The 22,774-nt window shown below is 43.9% G+C and overlaps 2 protein-coding genes across 4 annotated transcripts; one reads left to right on the top strand and one right to left on the bottom strand.

Annotated features, from left to right (window-relative positions):
• The first annotated feature begins 10,955 nt into the window (after nucleotides 1–10,955).
• On the top strand, nucleotides 10,956–14,904 carry rcn3 (reticulocalbin 3, EF-hand calcium binding domain). Of its 2 annotated transcripts, none has more exons than XM_023798379.2 (8): nucleotides 10,956–11,036; nucleotides 11,463–11,690; nucleotides 12,041–12,234; nucleotides 12,499–12,671; nucleotides 12,843–12,903; nucleotides 12,988–13,079; nucleotides 13,221–13,328; nucleotides 14,716–14,904. In XM_023798379.2, the coding sequence occupies exons 2-8, from the start codon at nucleotides 11,473–11,475 to the stop codon at nucleotides 14,821–14,823; spliced, it is 954 nt and encodes a 317-aa protein (XP_023654147.1). In that variant the 5' UTR covers nucleotides 10,956–11,036; nucleotides 11,463–11,472; the 3' UTR covers nucleotides 14,824–14,904. The 2 variants fall into 2 exon arrangements, with proteins under 2 accessions (XP_023654147.1, XP_023654146.1); XM_023798378.2 differs by lacking the exon at nucleotides 14,716–14,904 and adding an exon at nucleotides 13,732–14,489.
• Nucleotides 14,905–16,240: 1,336 nt separating this feature from the next.
• LOC111836886 (uncharacterized) lies at nucleotides 16,241–21,736 on the bottom strand. 2 transcript variants are annotated; one of them, XM_072704909.1, is made up of 7 exons: nucleotides 21,573–21,733; nucleotides 20,626–21,361; nucleotides 17,313–17,410; nucleotides 16,970–17,038; nucleotides 16,766–16,820; nucleotides 16,629–16,665; nucleotides 16,241–16,541 (listed from the first exon to the last, which is right to left on the bottom strand). In XM_072704909.1, exons 2-7 carry the CDS (start codon nucleotides 21,311–21,313, stop codon nucleotides 16,508–16,510), a joined length of 981 nt encoding a protein of 326 aa, XP_072561010.1. In that variant the 5' UTR covers nucleotides 21,314–21,361; nucleotides 21,573–21,733; the 3' UTR covers nucleotides 16,241–16,507. The 2 variants fall into 2 exon arrangements, with proteins under 2 accessions (XP_072561010.1, XP_072561009.1); XM_072704908.1 differs by having other exon boundaries at nucleotides 20,626–21,736.
• Between the last annotated feature and the right edge of the window lie 1,038 nt (nucleotides 21,737–22,774).

Raw genomic sequence — 22,774 nt, 5'->3', positions numbered from 1 at the left:
GTGTGGACAAGTGCGACCAAAGCAAAGATGGATAGAGTACCTGAGAATCATAGTTGAGTAAGAGTCAAGATACCATACTAGAAAAATTACTTTGGTACGCATTACCCATTAAAATACCACTTGAGTAAAACTTTTAACGTATCTGATATTAACTACACTTAGGTATAAAAAGTAATTAGCTGGTCATGTGGGCTTAAGTAAAATGGTGGTTGCAGTTAATTAATTAGGTACAATAGTATTCTGTATCAGTTTCCAAAAGAAAAACTAGATCCTGCTGGATCTATCCCTACCCCTCCCACACACCCCAACCTCTACAATGTCTAACTCTCCCTATATACTCTCCCCATCTCTCTAAAAAGAAATATTAATTAACAAGCAAACTTTGTTTGACTTGTCTTAATGTGATCAGGTTCGCCTGCCACCACTAAGTCACACTGCTTCAGTTTTGGTGAAATTTGACTCAAAATACAACAGACCCCACATCACCGATACAATATTGCTATGAAATTTGAAAAAAATCCATCCGGTACATTAGAGTTATTGTGTTCATAAGATCATCTCCAGTGTCATCTGCATCTGTCCTTTTGATCCTTTGCTACCACATAGCCACCTCAAAATAAAATCAGTTCCAGACCTTCTATCCAAAGCCCTATGAAACTCCAAAAAGATCCAAAAAATACTTTTTCAGTTATCGCATTAACGGGATTGAGTGTCTGAGGCTGCCCTTCTTCACCTAAACTGTATCAAGTAACAACAGGACAGATTTTCCTCACCCCAGTGCAGACCACTGCTCACCCCCCCCACCCAAACTCTCACTCTCTGTTTCTCTCTCATTCTTTCTTTTCACTTCTAGTTTCCAGTCAGAGAGGAAGTGCCTCTCCCTACCGGCTCCTTCTCCATTGGCTGTATCAGCCGGCTATAATTCTGGAAAGACAGAAGTGGATGAATGCAGATGGAGGGGATGAGAGAGTGGGAGGCAACACATTAAATTAATTTCTGTCACTAGCAGGGTGCATGCTGGGAGTGTTACCTATTCTTTCTGCCTTGATGCTAATCGACAGGGAAAGGCATGGAGTGAACGAGACGTAAATATGTGAGGCAAGTCTTCCTGACAGCAGCTGATTTATCATATGGCAAGAAAGCATTAGGAACACAGCACGTTCTACACATGGACTTTATTTTCTACAAACAATACACATAAAATTAATGTGTAACACCACATTTAACAGGACATAATGCCAAATAACTCAATACATCATATAAAAATGGTGTTTTGTATTTTTAGAAGAAGCTGAAAAAGGTACATTTGTCTCATGGGGACATGCTCAAATACAAACACACACATCTGCAAAAAAGTTTGAAGTGGTATGGCAGCAAATTCAAGCAAGCAAGAACAAATGCCGACACACATTTACAAAAATGATGATGCTGATCATGATAAGTGAATGCTCCCCGTCCCATTGGTCAGGTGTACGGCACTTTGCTCCGCCCCCCCAAACCCCTGCCAGCGTCACCTGGATACCAGACACTGGTACAAGGATTGGGAGAGACGGGACAGAGAGTAAACGGGCTGCTTTCAACCACACCACATACCGACATATAGATGTGCTGTGGCATCTTCCATCATGAGTACGCTGGCAAAAGCACGCTCTGCTCGTCTTCAGTATGTCCTCTCAGCTTGTCTTCTGCCTGTCTGCTTGTTCTCTACCTGTCTACCTGTCCTCTGCCTGTTTGCCTGTCCTCCTGTCTACTTGTCTTCTGCCTGACATTTGCCTGACCTCACCCTGTCTTCACTGCCTGTGTGACTGTCCTATGTCTGTCCAATTGACATTTACTGAGACACTCCTGCTCCCGGTCTGGGTCTCCACCTCCTCCTCTCCACCTCTCTTGTTCCCCTGCTGCGTGGACTCCTACCTCTTGCATGTTTCTTCTCCACTGTCGCCTGCCGCTCTCTCATCCCCACAGTCTACATTCCTCTCCTTCTATCTCTCCAAATCATAGCCGGTTCAGGCAGCCAATGGGGAAAGAGGCTGAGGGCAGAGGCACTTCCTCTGTCACAGGAAGTCTGTAGAGAAAAGAGAGAGAGACAGAGAGAGAGAGTCTTGGGGGGGGGGGGGGGGCAGTGAGCAGGAAGTCTGCACTGGGGTCAAGAAAATCTGTCCTGAAATTCACCTGCTGGATAGTAATATTTAAAAGCATGGATATTTCACTGTTAAGTACAAAACAGTCAAACCTCATAACCCGACTTTGCTAGAGCTTCAGATACACTAATAAGTGCCTTTGGGTGACTGTTGTGAAACGTGGCATATAAAAATAAATGAAATTGAACTTGCAGGCTGGCTGGTACCAGATTATGGTAGCAAAACTGCCGTATCCAGGATGTCTGTTTCAACCAAAAGTATCGGAAAAGGTGTGCTTCTATGAAACCCACAGGAGGTGATCACGTATGTTGAACTAACAATGGAGATTGCGTGTAAAGTTAGATCAGTACAGCAATGTATCAGTTTGTTAAAGTATAAAATCATTCAGAGGAAAAGGAGGACCTTCCTGTCAGGATAGAGACAGATGGGAGATAGAGGGAACAGGAGAGACATGTCTTCAGAGGGACCGGAAAACTGAACTCCAGCCCATCTGATTAAGCAAAGCAGACGTGACTTTGGCATAAACCAAGTAGCTCCAACACCCTCCTTATCAGCCCAGATAATTACCCCCAGCCCCAGGCGATTCACAACCCAGCAATCTTTTTGAATCATTGTTAAGCCGATTTATATAGACAGGCCCTGTATCCTTCATACTATATTACATACTGTACTTTGCTGGGCTGTATCAGCCTATATGTATTAAGAGTATCAAGAAATGTGGGGGTGGGGGGGACATGTGATTTGAGTGACTTTACTCATATTTGTGCACTAAAGAAGGTGACATGGAGAGAACAAACAGAGGTTCAGGGATAAAGTCCCAGGTGTTTTTTCTGCCATGAAGGGACAGACTGAATTCTGCCCCCCAGGTTCTGTTTCAGTAGAGCAGGTGCTCTTCATTGTAAAACTGTGGCCATTTGCTTTTTCACGGTTAATAAAACCTCGTTTTGACGAATGAAGTGTGTATGTGTGTGTGCGCGCGCGTGTGTTTTTCATAAATGAAGCAACAAAAACAGGAAATCCACAGGCACGTATGCAGGAAATACCTCGGTTCAGAGACAGCGGCAGACTGACGAGCAGTGAACACTAAGCACTCCCTCGTACCTCCATCTGTTTATGAATGTAAACGTGCTATGCACAGATACCATCATCCAAAAATGTTTATGTACTTTCCACTCGCAGCTTTTAATATTGATTAAAATGCCACAATGAAACACACACAGAGACACAGACATTGAAACTGAGGCCCAACGCAGCTGAGCGGTTCATTAGGAGTAGAGAGATAAAAATCCAATGCAGAAGTTCAGCAGTACTTGACCAACACAGAAAACACAGAAACATAATCAGCTATCAAGTTTATCAATCATTGACAATGTTTCTCTGTCACCATCAATGGTTCATCAAATTTGACTGTCATTGGCTGTTTAATCATTGTGTTCAATTGTCAATGGTTAGCACTGCACACTTGTCACTAGTGTAAAATATGGTTGTCATCACTGTAGTTCCCATTGGTGGATTTTTTTGTGGAGGACTTATTTCAAACCCAAAAAGGGTTTTGTAGTCGTTAGATAATGTTATGACTCCCATTGCACACAAATATATATGTTTCTTCCTCGCTTTATCATCATTTCTAGTGAAAACTCTTGTCTTGGTTTGCATGTTGTCATTGGTCTCTGTCCATAAAAGGGCTTGTGGGGGTTTTCAGTATCAGCTCAGGGAGCCTCTGGACCTGCAGACCTGCCACACACCTATTGCAGGCCAGTCCAGAACTGGGGCGGACACTTTTCCACTGTACTGGTCCTGGTACTGTACTTTTGGTATGGTACCTTTTGTTCTTTTCTGTTCTTTTCAGATTTTCTCAAGTACCAAACCAATTAGATTACATTTTTGCTACTTTGGGGTGGGACTTGCATGTTCATTGCCCATTGGTTATACAAATAGCCTACCTCTGAAACACAATACAATGGCAGCTTTGAAAAATGTGACAAAATCAGAAAACAATTATAAATAAAGTTAAAAAAAAAAAGTAATAGTAATGTATGGGTGGAGAAATTAAGAGACACAAATTTTAAATGCGAGCTGGTTGGAAGAACCAGAAGAAGATCTGAATGGCAAGACAAGAAATAAAAAGGTATTTGCTATAATATACTAGGACTGCACAATATTGGAAAACATTCAAATATCGCTATGTGATTTTTTTGGTTATAAATATTGTGATATTGTTCAAAATAAATACATGTCACACAAACCCATCAATGAGTGATTTAAACAGCAAGGATGAAAATGATTATGATTGACTTGGAGAATGCATGGAGCGCTGATGAAAAAGCAGTGGAGGTAAAGTTTAAGCTGATTTTTTAAACATATACTACATAATTTTTAAAAGGAACAATCATCAAAATTCCAATGCTTGCCAAGTTTTGAAGGTGTAAAAAGCCTGATCTCAACCCAGCTGACTATCGTGGTTCTTGCGATGTGAGAACTGCATAAACATAACATGCAATGTCAGTATTAATATCACAAATCGCCCAGCCCTGTAATAGACTATGGTGATTTTTTGAATTTAGGACAAAATACCCTGCCTCGTGTTGTGATGTCTTTAGGCAGTGGTACCACAGTGGAGAACCAATGCTCCACTGAAAGAGGAAATACACACCCCAAAAATACACAGGAAGTCATGTCCCAAAAGCCCAGCATGCACAAAGGGAGTCACATCACCGTAGGCCAGCATGCACACAGGGAGTCACATCACCATAGGCCAGCATGCACACAGGGAGTCACATCCCAACAGCTCAACATAGACACAGAAAGTCATATCCCAAAAAGGTCAACATAGACACAGGACGTCACATCGCAACCAGCCAACACACACAGGAAGTCAGATCTCAACAGGACAACATGCACACTGGAAATCACATCCCAACAGGCCGACACACACACACAGGAAGTCACATCCCAGCAGGACAATACACGCACAGGAAGTCACTCACTTGTATTAGAATTAACTGAGGTAGGTTGAGGACATACACACCTCAAGATACACAGGATGTCCTGTCCCAACAGGCCAGCAAATACACAGGAACACATCACAACAGGTCAGCATGCACACAGGAAGTCACGTCACATCAGGCAAGCATGCAAACAGGTTGTCACATCCTAACAGGTCAGCATATACAAAGGAAGTCATATCCGAACAGGTCAACACACGAGCAAGAAAACATATTCCAACATGCCAGCATGCAAACAGGAAGTCACATCCCAACAAGCCAATACACACATAGGATGTCATATCCAAATATGCCAACACATACAAAGGAAGTTGCATCCAAACAGGTCAACAAACACATTGGAAGTCACTTCTGAATAGGTCAACATACACACAAGAAGTCACATCCCAAAAGACCAACACGCACACAGGAAGTCACATCCCAACAGGCCAACACACACACACACAGGAAGTCACTCATCTGTATTAGAATTAACTGAGGTAGGTTGAGGCAAATGAGGGGAGGTGTAGCACAAAGTTTCCAGACAGAGGTGCTGTTGGGGACGAGGACAGCATGCAGGACTAAGAGCAGACTGTGGGGTTAATGTCTGAAAAGTGAGAGAGATGCAGATGACAGACAGAGAGGACATCAGAGGATTGGGAGACAAGAGGAGAAAAATAATGACGCTAATTACATTTAACCAAATGAGGAAAGACAAATCAGCATCATCAAGACTAACGCAACCCACTTCATTCTGACATCAATGATGTGTTAACCAACAATTAAACAATTGAGACTGTGCCAGACAAGTGTCAGTTCGGGCTGTGTGATGACAGCAAGGCAAACAATTAAACAGAGAAAGGATACTTCATTTCAAGAGAAACATTTAAAACAAATTCTGCAGAAATATCTACTTAAAACATGACTGCATTCTCTTTGGAAAACCCATAACTCTAATAACATCCATCTATCTTCCATCTTATCTTGTAAATGGTTGGGGTGAGATTGCATCACATTAACTGTAATAATACAATTAGCCTAGGAAAGATTAAGGTTGAAGGGCAGATGAGACAAACCTAACAGTGACCACAAGAGGGCACTGCACCATAAACAATCAATGTTTATTATTAAAAGCAGTGGTACCTTAATAAGCATTTTCGCACATAGCCTTTAGCTGAGAAATATGATAATTAAAAAACTCTCCTTACAGTTTAAACATACTCTCACTGGCCACTTTATAAGGTACACTTGTTCAATTGCTCTTTGAAGCAAATATCTTATCAGCCAATTACATATCAGCAGCACAATGTATAACATCATGCAGATACAGGTCAGGAGCTCCAGTTAATGTTCACATCAAACATCAGAATGGGGAAGAAATGTGATTTAAGTGACTTTGAATGTGGCATGGATGTTGGCTTCAGACAGGCTGGTATGAGTATTTCAGAAACTGCTGATCTACTGGGACTTTCACGTGCAAAAATCTCTAGGGTTTAGAGAGAATGGGTCAAAAAAGAAAAAAACATCCAGTGAGTGGCGGTCCTCTCTGTGAAAATGCTTTGTTGATGGCAGAGGTCAGAGAACAATGGCCAGACTGGATCAAACTGACAGAACTCCAGAGGGTTGTTATAACCAAGGTATTCAGAACAGCATCTCTGAACACATGACAAAAAAAGTATTGTTGCTAACCATGTACATCCCTTTAAAACCTGCTTTTAATGGCTAATTCCAGCAAGATTACACACCATGTCACAAAGTTCATAGCATATCAAACTGGTTTCTTGAACATGACCGTGAGTTCACCGTACTCAATTTGCCTCCACAGTCAGCAGATCTTAATCCAATAGAGCACCTATGGGATGTGGTGGAACGGGAGAGTCACATCATGAAGGTGCAGCCGAAAAATCTGCAGCAACCGTATGATGCTATCTTGTTACCATGCACCAAAGTCTGAGAATGTTTCAAGCATGTCATTGAATCTATGCCATCATGAATTAAGGCTGTTCTGAAGACAAAAGGGGGTCCAACCCAATACTAGTGGGTTTAGTATCCTAGTATCTGCACTAAAAGATGAGATTCACACCATAATGGTGGTGGTACAGTGACACACACTGACTGCCGTGATCACAACAAACTGCTTATAATAACAATGGCTTAGTTTCTATTACAGACAGTAGAGTCATTACATGTGACAGCGCCCCTTAGTGGCCTGTTGCATGAATACAGGCTGCTGGTTACCAGCAGCAAGCCACAAGCTGCTTGTCCAATCGGGAATCACCATTAGTAGACCCAGCAAAGGCCTTAGTGGGGTGGTGGGGGATTGCAGAGTCCTACAGCAGATTGTCAGACAGACCTGAGCTGTTGCAGTGTTGGTTGTTGAAAGGGGGTGGATTTGAAGGATGTGTTCAGGGGGGCAGGTATTGGGAACAGGAAGGCCCATCCCCAGACCTGCTCTGATTCCACAGCTTCTCCTCCGTTAGATTTGGCTCTTTCATTAGAAAGCCTTCCCTGTCAATCAAACACAAAAATGGGCATGTCTTTTATTACGGTGTATGTTCATTTCTTTGTAAAAAATGATTCTTACTTCCTTTTTGTTGCATTTCCCGGTAGTCCATACACACCAGGTAAACTTCTGGGTCCATGTTTTGTGTTAACATGCATTTGAACACTTCACCATCAGAGAGACAGGAAGGAGGGGGATGACATAATGGAGGAAGAGGGACCTGAATACAGGGCTCTGGGAGCTCAGTCTCAGCCACCAGTCTCTCTCTCACAAAGATATTGAGCTCTGAAAGGGAAGGACAGAGCCACACACGTGGTTCAGGACCCCTTCCGTTCATGCAACATCAGGGAACTGGAAGGTTAACAGGAAGGTAGAGATAGTCCCAGAAGGTCCTGGAAGGTCAGATGTTTAATGCCACCATGGTTCCTGTGCTTTCAGGGTTCTGTATCATTATGGCCAAGAGGTTAAGAACACTGGAGAAAACCAAGACAGTGAGATTCCCAGATGTATGAAAGGGTGATGCAGCTTTGAGGGGGGAAAAAAATCAATTAAACAACAAAATAAAAGACTCCTTGTGTGTGAAAGCTGAGGGATACACAGGCAAGCCAGGGCTAACCTCTCTGGGGCACCCATCTGGCCCGACATGAAGCTCATCCTGTTCCTCTGCAGCTTCCTCTTCAGCTGGAGTCCAAGCTGGAGGTCTTCAATGTCGCTCCCTGTACCTGCCATACTGACCCTCACACACAGGGGGCGACAACGAGGACTAAATGAATGAGAAGCAGAACAAAGGTTCCTCCACGAACACATGCAGGCAGGATCTCTCACCTGTGCTGTGGTCATGGACGGCCATGCTCTGCTGATTGTAGGAGCTGCCTGGATCGCTCCAGGTCAACCCAGCTTCTCGAAAATGGCAGGGGGAGGACACAGAATGAGGTCATAGCATCTCACAGCCTCCTCAGAACTTAAAACCCATCAGCGCTGATCCTCATCGCAAGACTAATGATGCTTGATCTCATTAACATTTCAACATATAAACCTGCCTTTCATGTGAAAAGCTCTTTTGATCCCCAACATTTTTCAGGTGTTCGGTTGAATTAAACCATTTGCTCATACTCTCCCTGTACTCTGTCAATACTACCCCATGCTCTTTACATATTCACTGTTCTCTATCTGTCCTACCCCATGCTATGTACATACTTTCGGTGCTCTTTCTGTACTACCTCATGCTATGTACATACTTTCTGTATTCTGTCCGTACTACACCATGCTCTATACATAGTCTTTCTGTACTCTGTCCATACTACCCGATGCTCTGCACATACTCTCTCCATGCTCTGTCTGTAGTACCTTGCGCTCTGTACATACTCTCTCTGTATTCTATCCATACTAGCCCATGCTCTTTACATTTTCTCTCTATACTGTTTGTACTAGCCTGTGCTATGTACATACCCTATCTACTCTGTCTGTACTACCCCATGCTCTGCACATACTCTCTCTGTGCTCTTTTCTGTACTGCCCCATGCTCTGCACATACTCTCTCTGTGCTCTGTCCGTAATATTGTGCTCTGTACATACTTACTACGTACTCTGTCTATACTACCCCGTGCTCTGCATAGACTCTCTCTGTACTTTTTCCTCTGCCTGTGCGCAAACCTGCTTACAGACATTTCTGTAGCTTCAGGGGCAGCTCTTTCTAGCTGTTTTTAGTTCATCCCTGTCTCCCACTGTTTTTCCCTCTCTTGTTTTTCACTGCTGGGAGGGAGGATGAGCTATTATGGGGTGGGGAGATGAAAGGTCACCACAGCAACAATGCCGGGACACATTTTAATCAAGTCCATAAAACCAAAGAGGCAGAGAGAGCCCCTCTTCTCTCTGCTTATTCACTGAACCCGGGGCAGGTGCACACAGCCACACTGTCAGGGTGCACACTTATTCCCATATAATAACTATGCATTATGTGTTTAGTTTCTTTGATAAAGACTCTCACTGACTTCAAATTAAATGAACAGGACACTCGTTTCACATCCCCTCTGTCTCTTTGTCTCTTCATCCTTCATTCCTTCACTCGCGTCTGTGCTGCCCGGCCCAGGGCACAGCTGCAATGCACTGTCACCTTCAGCTGTGCTTTGAAACTACACATAGTGTTTGAGGTAAAATACATAAACGTGGAGCAGTAGTTTGTGAGGAGGGGCGGAAGGGATGTGGCTGGAGGAAGGTTCTGCAGAGGAGCTACAGAGATCTTACTGCACAGTGAAATACATAAAAATGAGAATGATCGCAGAATCATGACAACAGGACTTGGCAGAGGCAAAGCCAGCCACTCAGGGACAGTGGGCCGCTCACACTGCACATGCTCTGCGAAGGTGCTTGAATCTTACTATCACCACACAAGCAGGGTGACTCATTTTAGAGACAATATCACTATATGTCAACTGACACAAATAAAACAAGAAATGCCTTTAATTTTTTTTTTTTTGCTGTGAAGAGTATTTCTTCAATCTTCAGGCAGAACAAGACACCATGGGGGAGGGAGTAGATCATTCCCACCAGGATCCAATAAAGTGTGGCGTACTTTACACAAAGTCCTGACCCACACAGTACATGTGAAAGAAACATGCCTAACTGGAAGAGTTAGAAGAAGAAGGGAAAACACAGCAAATGCCCTCATACATTTACCAGTTAAGGCAGGGTTTGACATAACTAAGCTTGACCACTGGATCAGCTTCTCTGTTGTAAAAATAAGCCTATAGCTATACATCTGTGATTAAGACAGACTGGATAGGAATGACATGATATAACTGTAGTACTTTCATTTGCAGAGAGGAACCCGATTCAACACCTCATTCAAGGTATCAAAACAAAGAATAACAAATATCAGTGTCCGAAGGTAATTTCGGCTGAATAACTATATTTACAAGTGGGGAAATGCCCAAGTCAATAACGAAACAAGTAATGCATGGCGCCCCATGCGGACTCCTTTTAGAATGACACACATTGCTTCGTTGTCTGTTTACTTCAGTAAGCTATCTGTACTTCAGTCTTTATCCTTCATTTTGCGTTCTCGCCTCGTATTGTGTACTTCCGCTGTTTGCTTTTATGGCAGTGATTCGCCTCCGTTGGATTGACACAATATCAGCATCGCACCCGTTAGCCGCAGCACAACTCAACGCGCGCCGCCCCGGTTGAGTGCTCGTGCGCGTGTCAACGTGGCGCTTCGAGACCAATTGATATTTGCTCCAACCCCAGTCCCTCCCCCTTCTCTGATTCCATTGGATACTACCTCTCATAGCAATATTGCTATTGGATAAGGAGAAAGACGACGCCCTGGTTGAATTTAAAGAGACAGTAAGACTGCCAACGCGTGCAGGTCAAAAAAATCTGGGAGAAGTTGGGTTGGACGAGTATTTGGTAAGTAATTTTCTTTTTAAAAATGTACTGTTCTCTTCGACATTGTACTGAGTAAGCGGGTGGACAGATGGATGTTATATGGATAAAATCTAATATTTGTTTTGATTGATCATAATCCGCATTATTCATTTTGTTATATGCAAAGTATGTATGGAATACACACTTTTCAACAAACTGAAAACTTTAAGGAATGTAGATGCTATTTGGAGGAAAAAGTAAATTACGCGAAAAATATACAAGGAAAGCCTTGTTTTGAAAAATGAAATACAAGTTGTGATTTTAATATACAGTAAATGTAAAAAAAAAAAAATCTAATGCTGCTTATTACTTTTCATATTGCCAGTGCATCGTTCAAATCTGCCTTAGAAAGTTACTTCAGACTGTTTGTATATAACTCACAAATTTTGTTTTAACTTTTTGCTGCAGCTAAGGAAATATGATGCTGATGCAGTTGCTAGGAACAACATCACTGTTTTTGGCGGTGGCGATAGCTGTCCCTGCCCAGGAAAAGCGTGTGCATCGCCACGGTGACCTGAGCGACCACGTGCACGACGACACGCACGGCTTTCAGTACGACCATGAGGCGTTTTTGGGCAAGGAGGAGGCCAAGACCTTCGACCAGCTGACCCCAGAGGAGAGTAAAGAAAGACTGGGGTATCTCACCTCTTACCAGTGACATTATTGCTTTGTGCTTCCTATTCCATATATTCCAAACTCAGCAGAATGCCCCACTGTTCATTTCTAACCATTTGATCAAAATACATTCTATATTGCAGCAGTATACTGAGGTAATTGTAGGTGGACTATGTCATTTGTACAGTTTCTGATATAGTCAAATTATGCTTGAAGACCTAGGAAGAGATTCAGGTTTAATAATGCATTTTGCTGTAATCTGTTTGAGGTAGCACATTTTTGTATTTGGTTCCCAGACATCTGTGATGCTTTTTCCTCTTCCACTTACTGTATGTGTCTTTGCTCCCTTTATTCCCCATGCGGTCTGGCAGGAAGATTGTGGATCGCATTGACACAGACTCCGATGGCTACATCAGCCACAAGGAACTCCACCAGTGGATCAAGCACCGGCAGAGGAGGTACATTGAGGAGAATGTGGACAAGCACTGGAAGGAGTACGACCTCAACAAGGATGGACTAGTGGCCTGGGAAGAGTATAAGAATACCACCTATGGCTACTACCTGGGTAAGAGAGAAGAGCCAGCAGGGCGGCAGCACTGAGCCCTGACACATCATCTCTTTGCATCAGATGCTCTTCTCGGGAACCACCTGGTATCCCATACAGACCTTACATTCTAAGGCATGTCAACTTATGAAGCATATTAAAACATAAAAATGGTGGAATAGAGTAAATATAGAAGAGCTGAGTGTCCTTGTAGACGGGTCTGGCAGGGACGGGTGACCTTCTGTCATTAGTAACGGGAGTCGAGACTTTTGTTGATTGTTGCAGATGAGGAGTTTGATGATGTTGATGACAAGGCAAGTTACAAGTCCATGCTGGCCAGGGATGAGCGCAGGTTCAAAGCTGCTGACATCAACGGGGACGGCATCGCCACCAAGGAGGAGTTCACAGGCTTTCTGCACCCTGAGGAGTACGAGCACATGAAGAGCATCGTGGTGACGGTCAGTCGGGCTGGAGACGGGGGTGGGCTGCTGTAATTGTGCTATCGCAATATGCATGCAGAACGATTATCATTAGGCTGCTTAACTGCACCACCCCTTGTGACGACAGATCAGAAATGCACCATCACACTGTGATCCGATAATCTATGCTGTCCCTTCTCTGTTCTCCAGGAAACGGTGGAGGATATCGACAAAAATGGAGACGGACTAATAAACTTGGAGGAATACATAGGTGAGGCATCATCATCCCACCGCTCTCCACCGACAGGGGAACAACGGGTGAAGCATGAGCACTGAACCCCACCGTCCCCTTCAGGTGACATGTTCAACCCGGAAAACAGCGAGAGCGAGCCGAACTGGGTGAAGACCGAGAAGAACCACTTTGAGGAGTTCAGGGACACCAACAAGGTGTTTGTTTGCCGATTGCTGGAGATGACGGCTTCACATGAATGCTTGTTTGTCTCATGAATGCTTGTTTGTCTAGAATCAGTCCCAGACACTCATTCCAGTCTCCTTCCTGAGCCTTGTTCATCTTTTCTTCCCTCTCAGGATGGGTTTCTTGATGCTGCTGAGGTGTCCAAATGGATCCTGCCAGGAGAGGTGGACCACGCAGATAACGAGGCTCAGCATCTCATCCACGAGACGGACACAGACAAGGTGGCCTCACTCGCCCATTCCTCTGTAATTTAATGCAGACAAAAGCTCCCCTCCGCCAATACTTCATTTCTGTCTCATCAGTTACTGCTGCTGCTCAGGAATCCGCAGCCAGTCTCATAATTAATTATGACAGTGTAATTATAAAGGAGAACTGCGCAAAGTGGGCTCCTGCTCCCTGGCTTAACCAGATCAGGGGTGTAACTCTCTCTGTCTGATCATGTTTCCTCAGTCTGTCTCTGTCTCTGTTAATATTCTTGGTAATTGGCTAATTCATGTCCGCCACAGCCTGTGATTCTAATGAGCTGCCAATCATCTCTTCTGCCTTCTGTCTCTTGGCTCCAATTGGCCGGCGGCTTGTGGGGCTTCTTTCGTTGCCGTCGCCGTGGCTTCACCGAATGAACAGGACGACCGGATCACCAAGCAGGAGATTCTAGCCAATTGGAACATGTTTGTGGGCAGCCAGGCAACTAATTACGGAGAAGACCTCACTAAGAAGCACGATGAGCTTTGATGATGTCACACCTGGTGGGCGGGGGTGGGGACACCATGGGTTTTGGTATATGGGAAGCTTCATTGTGTATTGGGGGGGGGTGGGTGTCAATCACTGATGTATAAGCAGAGTTAGTCTATGGGGAGGGTGTTATCACATCACAGATAAAAGGGGTCAGCCAAAAAGGTACAATACAGACACAAACACAGCCGAAAGGATGATTCCTTTACAAAACCACAATGACTCATTTTTGCTCTTATTTGTGTATTTTGAACCCCCCAAAATGCATGCCAGTTTGCTGCCATTCTGTACTCTGCCACAATGGCACCGCTGTCCTGTTTAACACAGTTATATAGCACTATACCATTAGCATCATGAGCAGTTGTCAGTTTGCTGAGATTCATGGAGCCGGAAACTGGCTGGGATAGAGCATTTCTGGCGATTTGCAGAACATGTCCAGCAGAGCAGTATAATGAATGCAGTTTGCAGGCACCACTCTGGCATTTGGGGTCAGGGTAGGTTCAGACTGCACTGATACCAACCACAGTGAGCAGAGAGCAGCACGGCGCACAGTCACGGCGTTGCTGGGACAGCAAACACAGGCCTGGCACAATGTGAAGACAGTCACTGCTTCCCACTTTCAAATATCAATAAAGCTGTTCCATTTTTCATATGGCTTCTTGTAACTTCCTTGTACGATCGTGTTGTGTTCTGTAGAACACAAACCTAGTAAGTAGGGATGTAAAGTGCAAACTGGAAGGTAGAACTGATGTTTACAAGACCCTGCACCAGGAGCGTCCCATTTGCTGATTGTAAGAAAGCTGCAGGCCGCAGTCTGAGCTGAAAGGGTTAGTCTGTGTCGGTGGCTGGTTAGCTCTGTTTTCCGCCTCTGTTCAGGATGGCCGCCTGTCTTTGGATGAGATTTTGGAGAAAGCAGAGTTCCTCTCTGTCAGCACCCTGACTGACTATGGGGTTCTTCTGTCAGGTGTCCACGATGAGCTCTGACTGGCCTCACACTTCATTGGGGATGGAGAAAGTGGACATATTGTCTGATTTTGTCTGGCTAATAAACCATTACTGATTTTCCCTTGGGTATTTGTTTCCATTTTTGTGCATTACACATGGTGATGACACACGTGGTTATGTTTGTCTCATTATAGGGCAAGACAGTCACATCTACAGCTTTATTAACCCAGATATTTGACTCATGCTGCATGTGTAACTGGAATACACCATGAATGATTGAACATAGCAGAACCTCTCTCAGTTCATTCTGCCATTTTCCTTTGTTTAAGGATGGAGTCAGAACATTCGTACTCAGATACTGGGACATTTGAGCTCTGTGGGACGGAGGTCACATGACGTGAGCCACTCAGACTCACTGTGGGCCATTTGAGTTGTGGTGACCTCATGCGAGTGCGTGGGTCGTCTTGCCAGAGCGGGTTGTGCTGACCTGAAGCTGGCAGTAACGCCATGTAACACAGGGCGAGCCAAAGAACACAGCAGAGAGCCTCAGGACCCAGGTGAAGGCCACCAATCATAAGGGCAGGTGATTTGTGGCACAAAGGCCTTCGTAGGGAATACATGATGTGGCTGTTTCTATGTGCATTGAAGCAACCATTCAGAAGGTCATTATAAAATTTCATTGATTTGACGCTTTATTATTCCAACAATGATTTTTCAGATACCGTTGTTAAGTGGTATCTGAAAATGAAAGAAAAAGACGCCGGGAAACGTCGGTATTCTAAGTGATACGGGAACCAGTAAACATTGTTATCAAACTCGGGCTCAGACTGACTCGTCTCCGCTGACTTTTTGTAGTACTGGAGTGCCATCTGGTGGTATAAATCTGTAATTGTCAGGACAAATTATTTAAATTTCCAAGTTAGGAGTTTTATTGTCATGTTATTTATGATCCGTCACGATGAAAATATCGGAAATAAAATGTCCAGTAATCCCACTGAGAGATTTTGTGGTCGTCGATTTCGGTGGTGGTAGAAGAGATCTGAAAGGTCTGTATAAAATAAGATCATGCGATACTCTAGGCACAGTTGTTCATATGTGAGTAGTCATGTGCCTTAATGCTCCAACTTGACCTTTGCACGGGACCTTTAATACCGGCGCTTCTCATCTGATGATCCCACAGCGAGGGACTGGAGCGCTTTGGTCAACCGATCATCACCCGCCTTGTAATGGTCTCACTAATAGGTCCGCAGTTCTCCTGCATTTATCATGGGTGATTGTATGCTTCCCTCCTATTGGTTGTAAATACATTTCATTGTGTGTTTAAGAAGCGTCTATATTTTGTTGATTGACAATGGCTTGAAAATGTCTTAATTATTATATTATTTGCTAGCAGGTATACAATTTGTTTAACGTCGAAACTGAAAACAGGACAGAGAAATTAAAGAAAATAAACTGCTTAATTTTAAGACTTAATCGTTTTATTTCCTTCTCAATCTCCTTTTCAAACCTGAAGAGTTTTTTAAGACTTAGTTTATGTGTTTTCAGCGTGTCTTTAAAACTTAACACTTCACAATAAAGTTATTTATTTTAAATAAACCTTGTAAAGATTGTATCTTTATATTTTTTCAAAACCACAAAACAAAAAATAAATTATTATACACTAAAAGTAATAAAATCGGTTGGCTGCAGTTTCCTCTTCGGCCACATGGTGGCAGCAGGGGCTTTATTGTCCGCCCTCCAGAGCACGGGCTATTGTTCTGAAGAGATAAAGAGACACGGAAAGATTAACAAGGACCCTAGAACATTAGATGAGCTTCCGTCTTAAATGCTCTAAAAGAACTTACTGGTAGACTGTTCCTGTCAGTTCATCCACGTAGCCACCTGAAATCGCCAGAGAAGCATACATTTACACTTATTTTATAGACAGTTAGGCATCGACATACACATTATACTTACATATGAACAAACGTGTTTCACTCACCTGGTTTGCAAACAGTCTCACAAAGGGCAGGACAGATATTGCAGAATTTACACATCTAGGGTGAAAAATGCACAAAATTAAAAGCCGAAAACACAAACATCACTGTCAGTCATAACCACTCAACCAGCTGGGTATAAAGCTGCAATGTTCAGCCAATCAAGTGAGGGGTCAGGTTGCCGCGGCTCGTGTTTGGGCGAGACTCACATCGCAGTGCTCGCAGTGTGCTGACTTGTCTCCCTCCTTACATGGACACTTATCGCAAGAATCACAGTGCTGGAAAAGAGCAGGAGAGAGGGGTAACGTGGAAAAAAAGCGTGAAAAAGATAGAGGAAGAAGGAGGGAGAGGGAAATGGATAGAAGGGTCAGGCAGAATGGGAGAGAGGAAAATGAGGGAGGGAGAAATAGGGAAGAGGAGAGACGAGGAAAGGAGAGAGAGAGAGAGCACCAAGGGAGAAGCAGACAAGGATGGAGAGGTTAATGCACTATGATTACCCCAAATTACCCCAAATAGATACAAGCCATGTGTTTGACTAATTACAACTCTTACCTCACAGAATGAGCAGAAACTACACAGGGATCCTTTTTCATATGGTTCATCGTCATCATCGTCATCATCGTCATCATCATCATCATCATCATCATCATCTGGGGAAAAATGTAAATGAAATGTTTTATATATATATATATATATATATATATGTGTGTGTGTGTGTGTGTGTGTGTGTGTGTGTGTGTGTGTGTGTGTAAGACGTGTGTACGTGCGTGTGTGTGTGTGTGTGTGTGTGTGTGCAGGGTTTACCCCAGTCTCGTACCCTATGCTACAGAAGGCCTACAGGCTCCCACATGACTCTGCCCAGGATAAGAAGCTGAAAATGGGTGATCCTGTTTTTTCATGTCCCATTTTAATGCAAATAATGGTAATATTGAGTGATGCCATACAAAACGTTTGACAGATTTTCTGCAGTAGATATAACTTTTCTTTATAAAGACATCCACACTCACAAACACAGTGACACCCAGAGTCGCACTAATACTCATGCACAAGTACAGTGAACACAGATTTTGTCTGCTTGTCTAATGAAGACACCCACAATGTCATTTTCATTTCATCTTGCTGCTTCTGAAATATCTGACAAACCTCCAGTTGTGTAGTGTCTAATTTTGTGTTTTCTTGTACGCTAAGGATCATAGACAGGAGTTCATAGTTGCATTAAGAGCTCTTGGTGATCATGGACTGCAGGAAGTAACTGTATTAAGAGTCACTGTCACTGGTGATCATGGAGGAAGCAAGTGCATGTAGAGTCACTGGTGATCTTAGACAGGAGGAATTAACTGCATGCAAAGTCATTGGTAAATATGGATGACATGACAGGAAGTAACTGCATGCAGACTCACTGGTGATCTAAGAGAGGAAGAAGTAAGTGCATGCAGAGTTACTGGTAATCATGGATGAGAGGAAGTAACTGCATTAAGATTCACTGTTACTGGTTATTTTGTATGAGAAGATGTGAGGCTGCATGGTGGTGCAGTGGTTAGCACTTTCGCCTTACACCTCTGGGATCAGCGTTTGAATCTTTGCCAGGATTCCATGTGTGTAGAGTTTACATGCTCTCCCCACGTCACTATAGGGTTTCCTCTGGGTACTCCGGTTTCCCCTTATGCTCCAAAAACATGGTAAGGTTAATTGGAGTTGCCAAATGGCCCATAGGTGTGCATGCATGTGTGAGTGAATGGTGTGTGAATGTGCCCTGCTATGGGTTGGTGCCCCATCCTGGGTTGTTCCCTGCCTTATGCCCGTAGCCTCCGGAATAGGCTCCAGACCCCCTGCGAGACTGAATAGGGCAAACCATTTCAGAGGATGGATGGAGGAAGTAACTGTGTGTTTAATCAGTAGTGATCTTGGATGGGAGGAAGTAACTGCATGCAGAGTCACTAGTGATCATGGATGGGAGGAAGTAACTGCATTAAGATTCACTGTCACTGGGGATCTTGTATGAGAGGAAGTAACTGCATGTTGAGTCGGGTGATCAAGGACAGGAGAAAGTCACTGCATGTTTAAGTTACTGATGATTTTGCAAAGGAGGAAGTAACTGCATGAAGAGTCAATGGTGATCACAGATGGGAGGAAGTAACTGCATGCAGAGTCACTGGTGATCATGCACAGGAGGAAGTAACTGCACGGAGAGTCATTGGTGATCATAGACTGGAGGAAGTAACTGCATGCAGAGTCACTATGATAATAAATGGGAGGAAGTAACTGCATGTTGAGTCACGAGTGATCATGGACAGGAGGAAGTCACTGCATATTGAGTTACTGATGATTATGCAAAGGAGGAAGTAACTCCATGGAGAGTCACTGGTGATCACAGATGGGAAGAAGTAACTGCATGAAGTCATTGCTGATAATGGACTGGAGGAAGTAACTGCATGTAGAGTCACTATGATCAAGAATGGGCGGAAATAACTGCATGTGGAGTCACTGGTGATTATTTAGTTTATTACAGTATTGAAACTGCATCTGCATTTTTGTGTTGATCATCACTTTGAAAGGACACGTTGACAGAAAATACTGGAACATGTGGATCAGCACCAACAGTAACATCACTCCATGAAGTACAGCTCTGAGAATCATCATGAAACATTGTATTTGAAGCATTAAGACATGTCATTTGGACTTCAGACCTCTCTCATTTTGATCCATCTCTATCTAGTACAAAGACATGATTCTATATCTCTTATTATCACATTGCCCTGCGTTCTTTAAAGCTTAGCAGGAGATGTTCTTGTGTCTAAGTTAGATAGGGAAAATTGGGGAGAGAAAGGTACATTCTCAACTAACCCTTAGTGTACAAGGACAGAGACAAAGGAGGTATAAACTGAGGTAAAACAGCCCATTTAGTTCTGCTCCAGTAGTATCAGGTAATTATCCAATCAATTGGTCAATGAAAAATTCAGTCTCTCGTTAAAACATCATAAAGGATAAGACGATATTTGCTGAACAGTCATACAATTTTCAACAGGCTATATGTAATGCAGCTTTGATGTATAATAAATTGGGCTAATTGAGCTGAATCTGTAAGCAAATGTTTCCAGCTTCCATTTCACAATTGTCTAATGAAATGATAATTTGACAAAATGAAAAGTTGATAAGTGTGTTTATAAAAACATTTAGTTAGACATGCTGTTTACGTGGAGAGACACAGCCAAAAAGATGTACAGGGATTCAATGTATTCCAATATCTGAGGTGTATCTGAGCACAGAGTGAATCAAAAGCCCCCACAAACAGAGAGAGAGAGTGAGAGTATAGAGAAAGAGAGAGGAAATCTTTGAGGTTAAATGATTCCTCAGCTCCCTTTTGGTGTAAATCTCCCCTCTCTCATCCCTACCATATCTCACTGTCTCCCTTTCTTTCAAAAGTGACAAATGATGAACAGGACAGAAAAACAAACTTGTTTGAAGAACATAATGGTCTGAACTCGTTGAATCACTGATCTGATACATATTGCACTGGGTTTCTGATGACTGGCTCTCTTTTGCTAGCCACTGCAGTCCCAACCTCATATCTATGTAGGACTTCAACAGTTCAGTTCCAGATGTGCAGTTCAAATTCCAGAGAGCTCACTTTTCTATTTAGTAGGGAAAAGATACAGAGAAAATGAGAGACAGTGAGAATGAGGAAGGGGTGACAGGAGATTAAATACACCACTGTGTCTTTTGGTAAAGTTGAGAAACTGCTAGTTCCTTTCTCAACAGTTAGTGAAAGAGTTGAATGGTGTGAGGCCATGGATCCAGTGAAGAGGTAGAAAGGCAGACAGAAGAGTGGTAAAGGTGACAGGGAAGAATAAAGAAAACTAATTACCTTCATCATCGTCATCATCGTCGTCGTCGTCATCTTCATCCTTATCATCGTCATCATCGTCGTCGTCATCGTCATCATCGTCGTCGTCATCGTCATCATCGTCGTCATCATCATCGTCGTCGTCATCGTCGTCGTCATCATCGTCGTCGTCGTCGTCATCATCATCGTCATCGTCGTCGTCATCATCGTCATCATCGTCATCATCGTCGTCGTCGTCATCATCATCGTCATCATCGTCGTCATCGTCGTCGTCATCGTCGTCGTCATCATCGTCGTCATCGTCGTCGTCATCATCGTCGTCGTCATCGTCGTCATCATCGTCGTCGTCATCGTCATCATCATCGTCGTCATCGTCATCGTCATCGTCGTCGTCGTCATCGTCATCGTCATCGTCATCATCATCGTCATCGTCATCGTCATCATCATCATCATCGTCATCATCGTCATCGTCATCGTCATCGTCATCGTCATCGTCGTCATCGTCGTCGTCATCGTCGTCGTCATCGTCATCGTCATCGTCATCATTGTCACCTGCATGTTCTACATTCTTGTCATCATCATCATCATCATCTCTGTGGTCTTCACTGTAACCAAATTCCTGAGCTTTAGCACCAGGAGCCAAAGGGGTTTGGAAGGAACAGAGCAGAGCCAGCAGGAGCGCCAGCAAGCACGTTTTGAAGGCAGCCATGTTGGACCACGGTGTGAGGCTTTCTTGGGGGTGGATCTCCTCCAAAAGCTGAAATACACACAGTGCCAAAGTCCAGCAGTGTCACAAGCTCTTCTCACTCAAGTTCTCTCAGTCCAGCAGAGACAGTAAAATCACGGCAATGTTCCTCAATGGAAGACACCTAATTTAGGCTTTTATACAATAATTTTCCCAGCTGATTCAGTCCTTCTGACCACACTTTCCTAAGAACTATGGACACATTCAAAGGAAAAAATCTTACTTCTGCTCAAAAAATATGACAGCAGCACGAAGACCAAAATTCCCTCTTATTCCAGAGTTTAATAGTTTAAAAGGACAAGTAATATAACAGAGCCAATAGTAACTGGCTGGTGATCGAGACACCGACCCGACTAATATGAGTCGGACAGGAGAGAGAAAAGCAGGGGTAAGATTAGATGTGTGTGGGGGGGGGGGGGGGGGCTTTGGATGACTGACAGGGGCAAATGTAGTGACTATGCTTACGTTGTCCTTAACTCAATCACACAAGGGGAGACAGGGATAGATGGGGAGAGGGTGCTTCTAAAGTTTGAGTTTAACTCAGGAAAGTTAGAATGGCAGTTTATGACCGTAAAACTCTGAGGGGGAAGGGCTGGTACAATGGGGAGACAAGGCAGCAGGGAGAGCCAGGGAGGCACAGGAGCATATGCCCCTCAAAGGGATGCTTTCACATTCCAGCTGCAAGAAAGGCCTGCAATTGATGAAGCTGGAACAACCAGTGGCCATAAATTCTGACAGTAGGTGATGTCATGATAGTAAAATACCTAATCAATTAACAGGTATTTTAACTGCTATAGTCTCAGAAGGTCATTTTGCTCCCAAGTGATGGACGGCTTGCATACTCCCATACCGACTGCTGTATATTTTTTGTTAAGAGGAAGAGGATGAGTACATCAGTACTGCCGTCTGGATTTAATTACCCATATTAATAATTATGGCTGCAGGTGTCCCCTGTCCAAACACAGTCACTACTGCATACACATACACGCCCCCCCCCCCCCCCCCCCCTCCACACACACACACACACACATACACACACACACACACACACACACACACACACAGCTTTGCCCCCCGCCCCCCCCTGGCCAAGCTGCCTGCTGCCAAAACAGCTGAGTGTGGCGGGGTGTCTATTTAAAGCACCCCCCCACCCCTCTGAGTCAGGGTAATATGACCCCTTCAGCTTCACCTGCTTTTGAAACTCTGCCCCAACCCGCTTCACCCTTGTGTTCCTCCTCCCGCTCCTCATGGCACAATGAAAAAGCTGGACCCTTTCAAATTGGACACCTCAGTGGCAGCAGGGGGGGGGCTCCGCACTGGACTGCAGCCCACCTTTACCCACAATGCACACGGCTCTCTGCTCCTGGCACTCTTGCCTGTCCCTTACCCTTTCAGACACCTTCTGGGCACTAAAGATACCCTCAG

The sequence above is a fragment of the Paramormyrops kingsleyae genome, chromosome 22 (genome assembly GCF_048594095.1).
Source record: "Paramormyrops kingsleyae isolate MSU_618 chromosome 22, PKINGS_0.4, whole genome shotgun sequence".
Lineage (NCBI taxonomy): Eukaryota > Metazoa > Chordata > Actinopteri > Osteoglossiformes > Mormyridae > Paramormyrops > Paramormyrops kingsleyae.
Note: the sequence above shows the minus strand (reverse complement) of the source record. Positions and strands in the feature narration are given on the sequence as shown.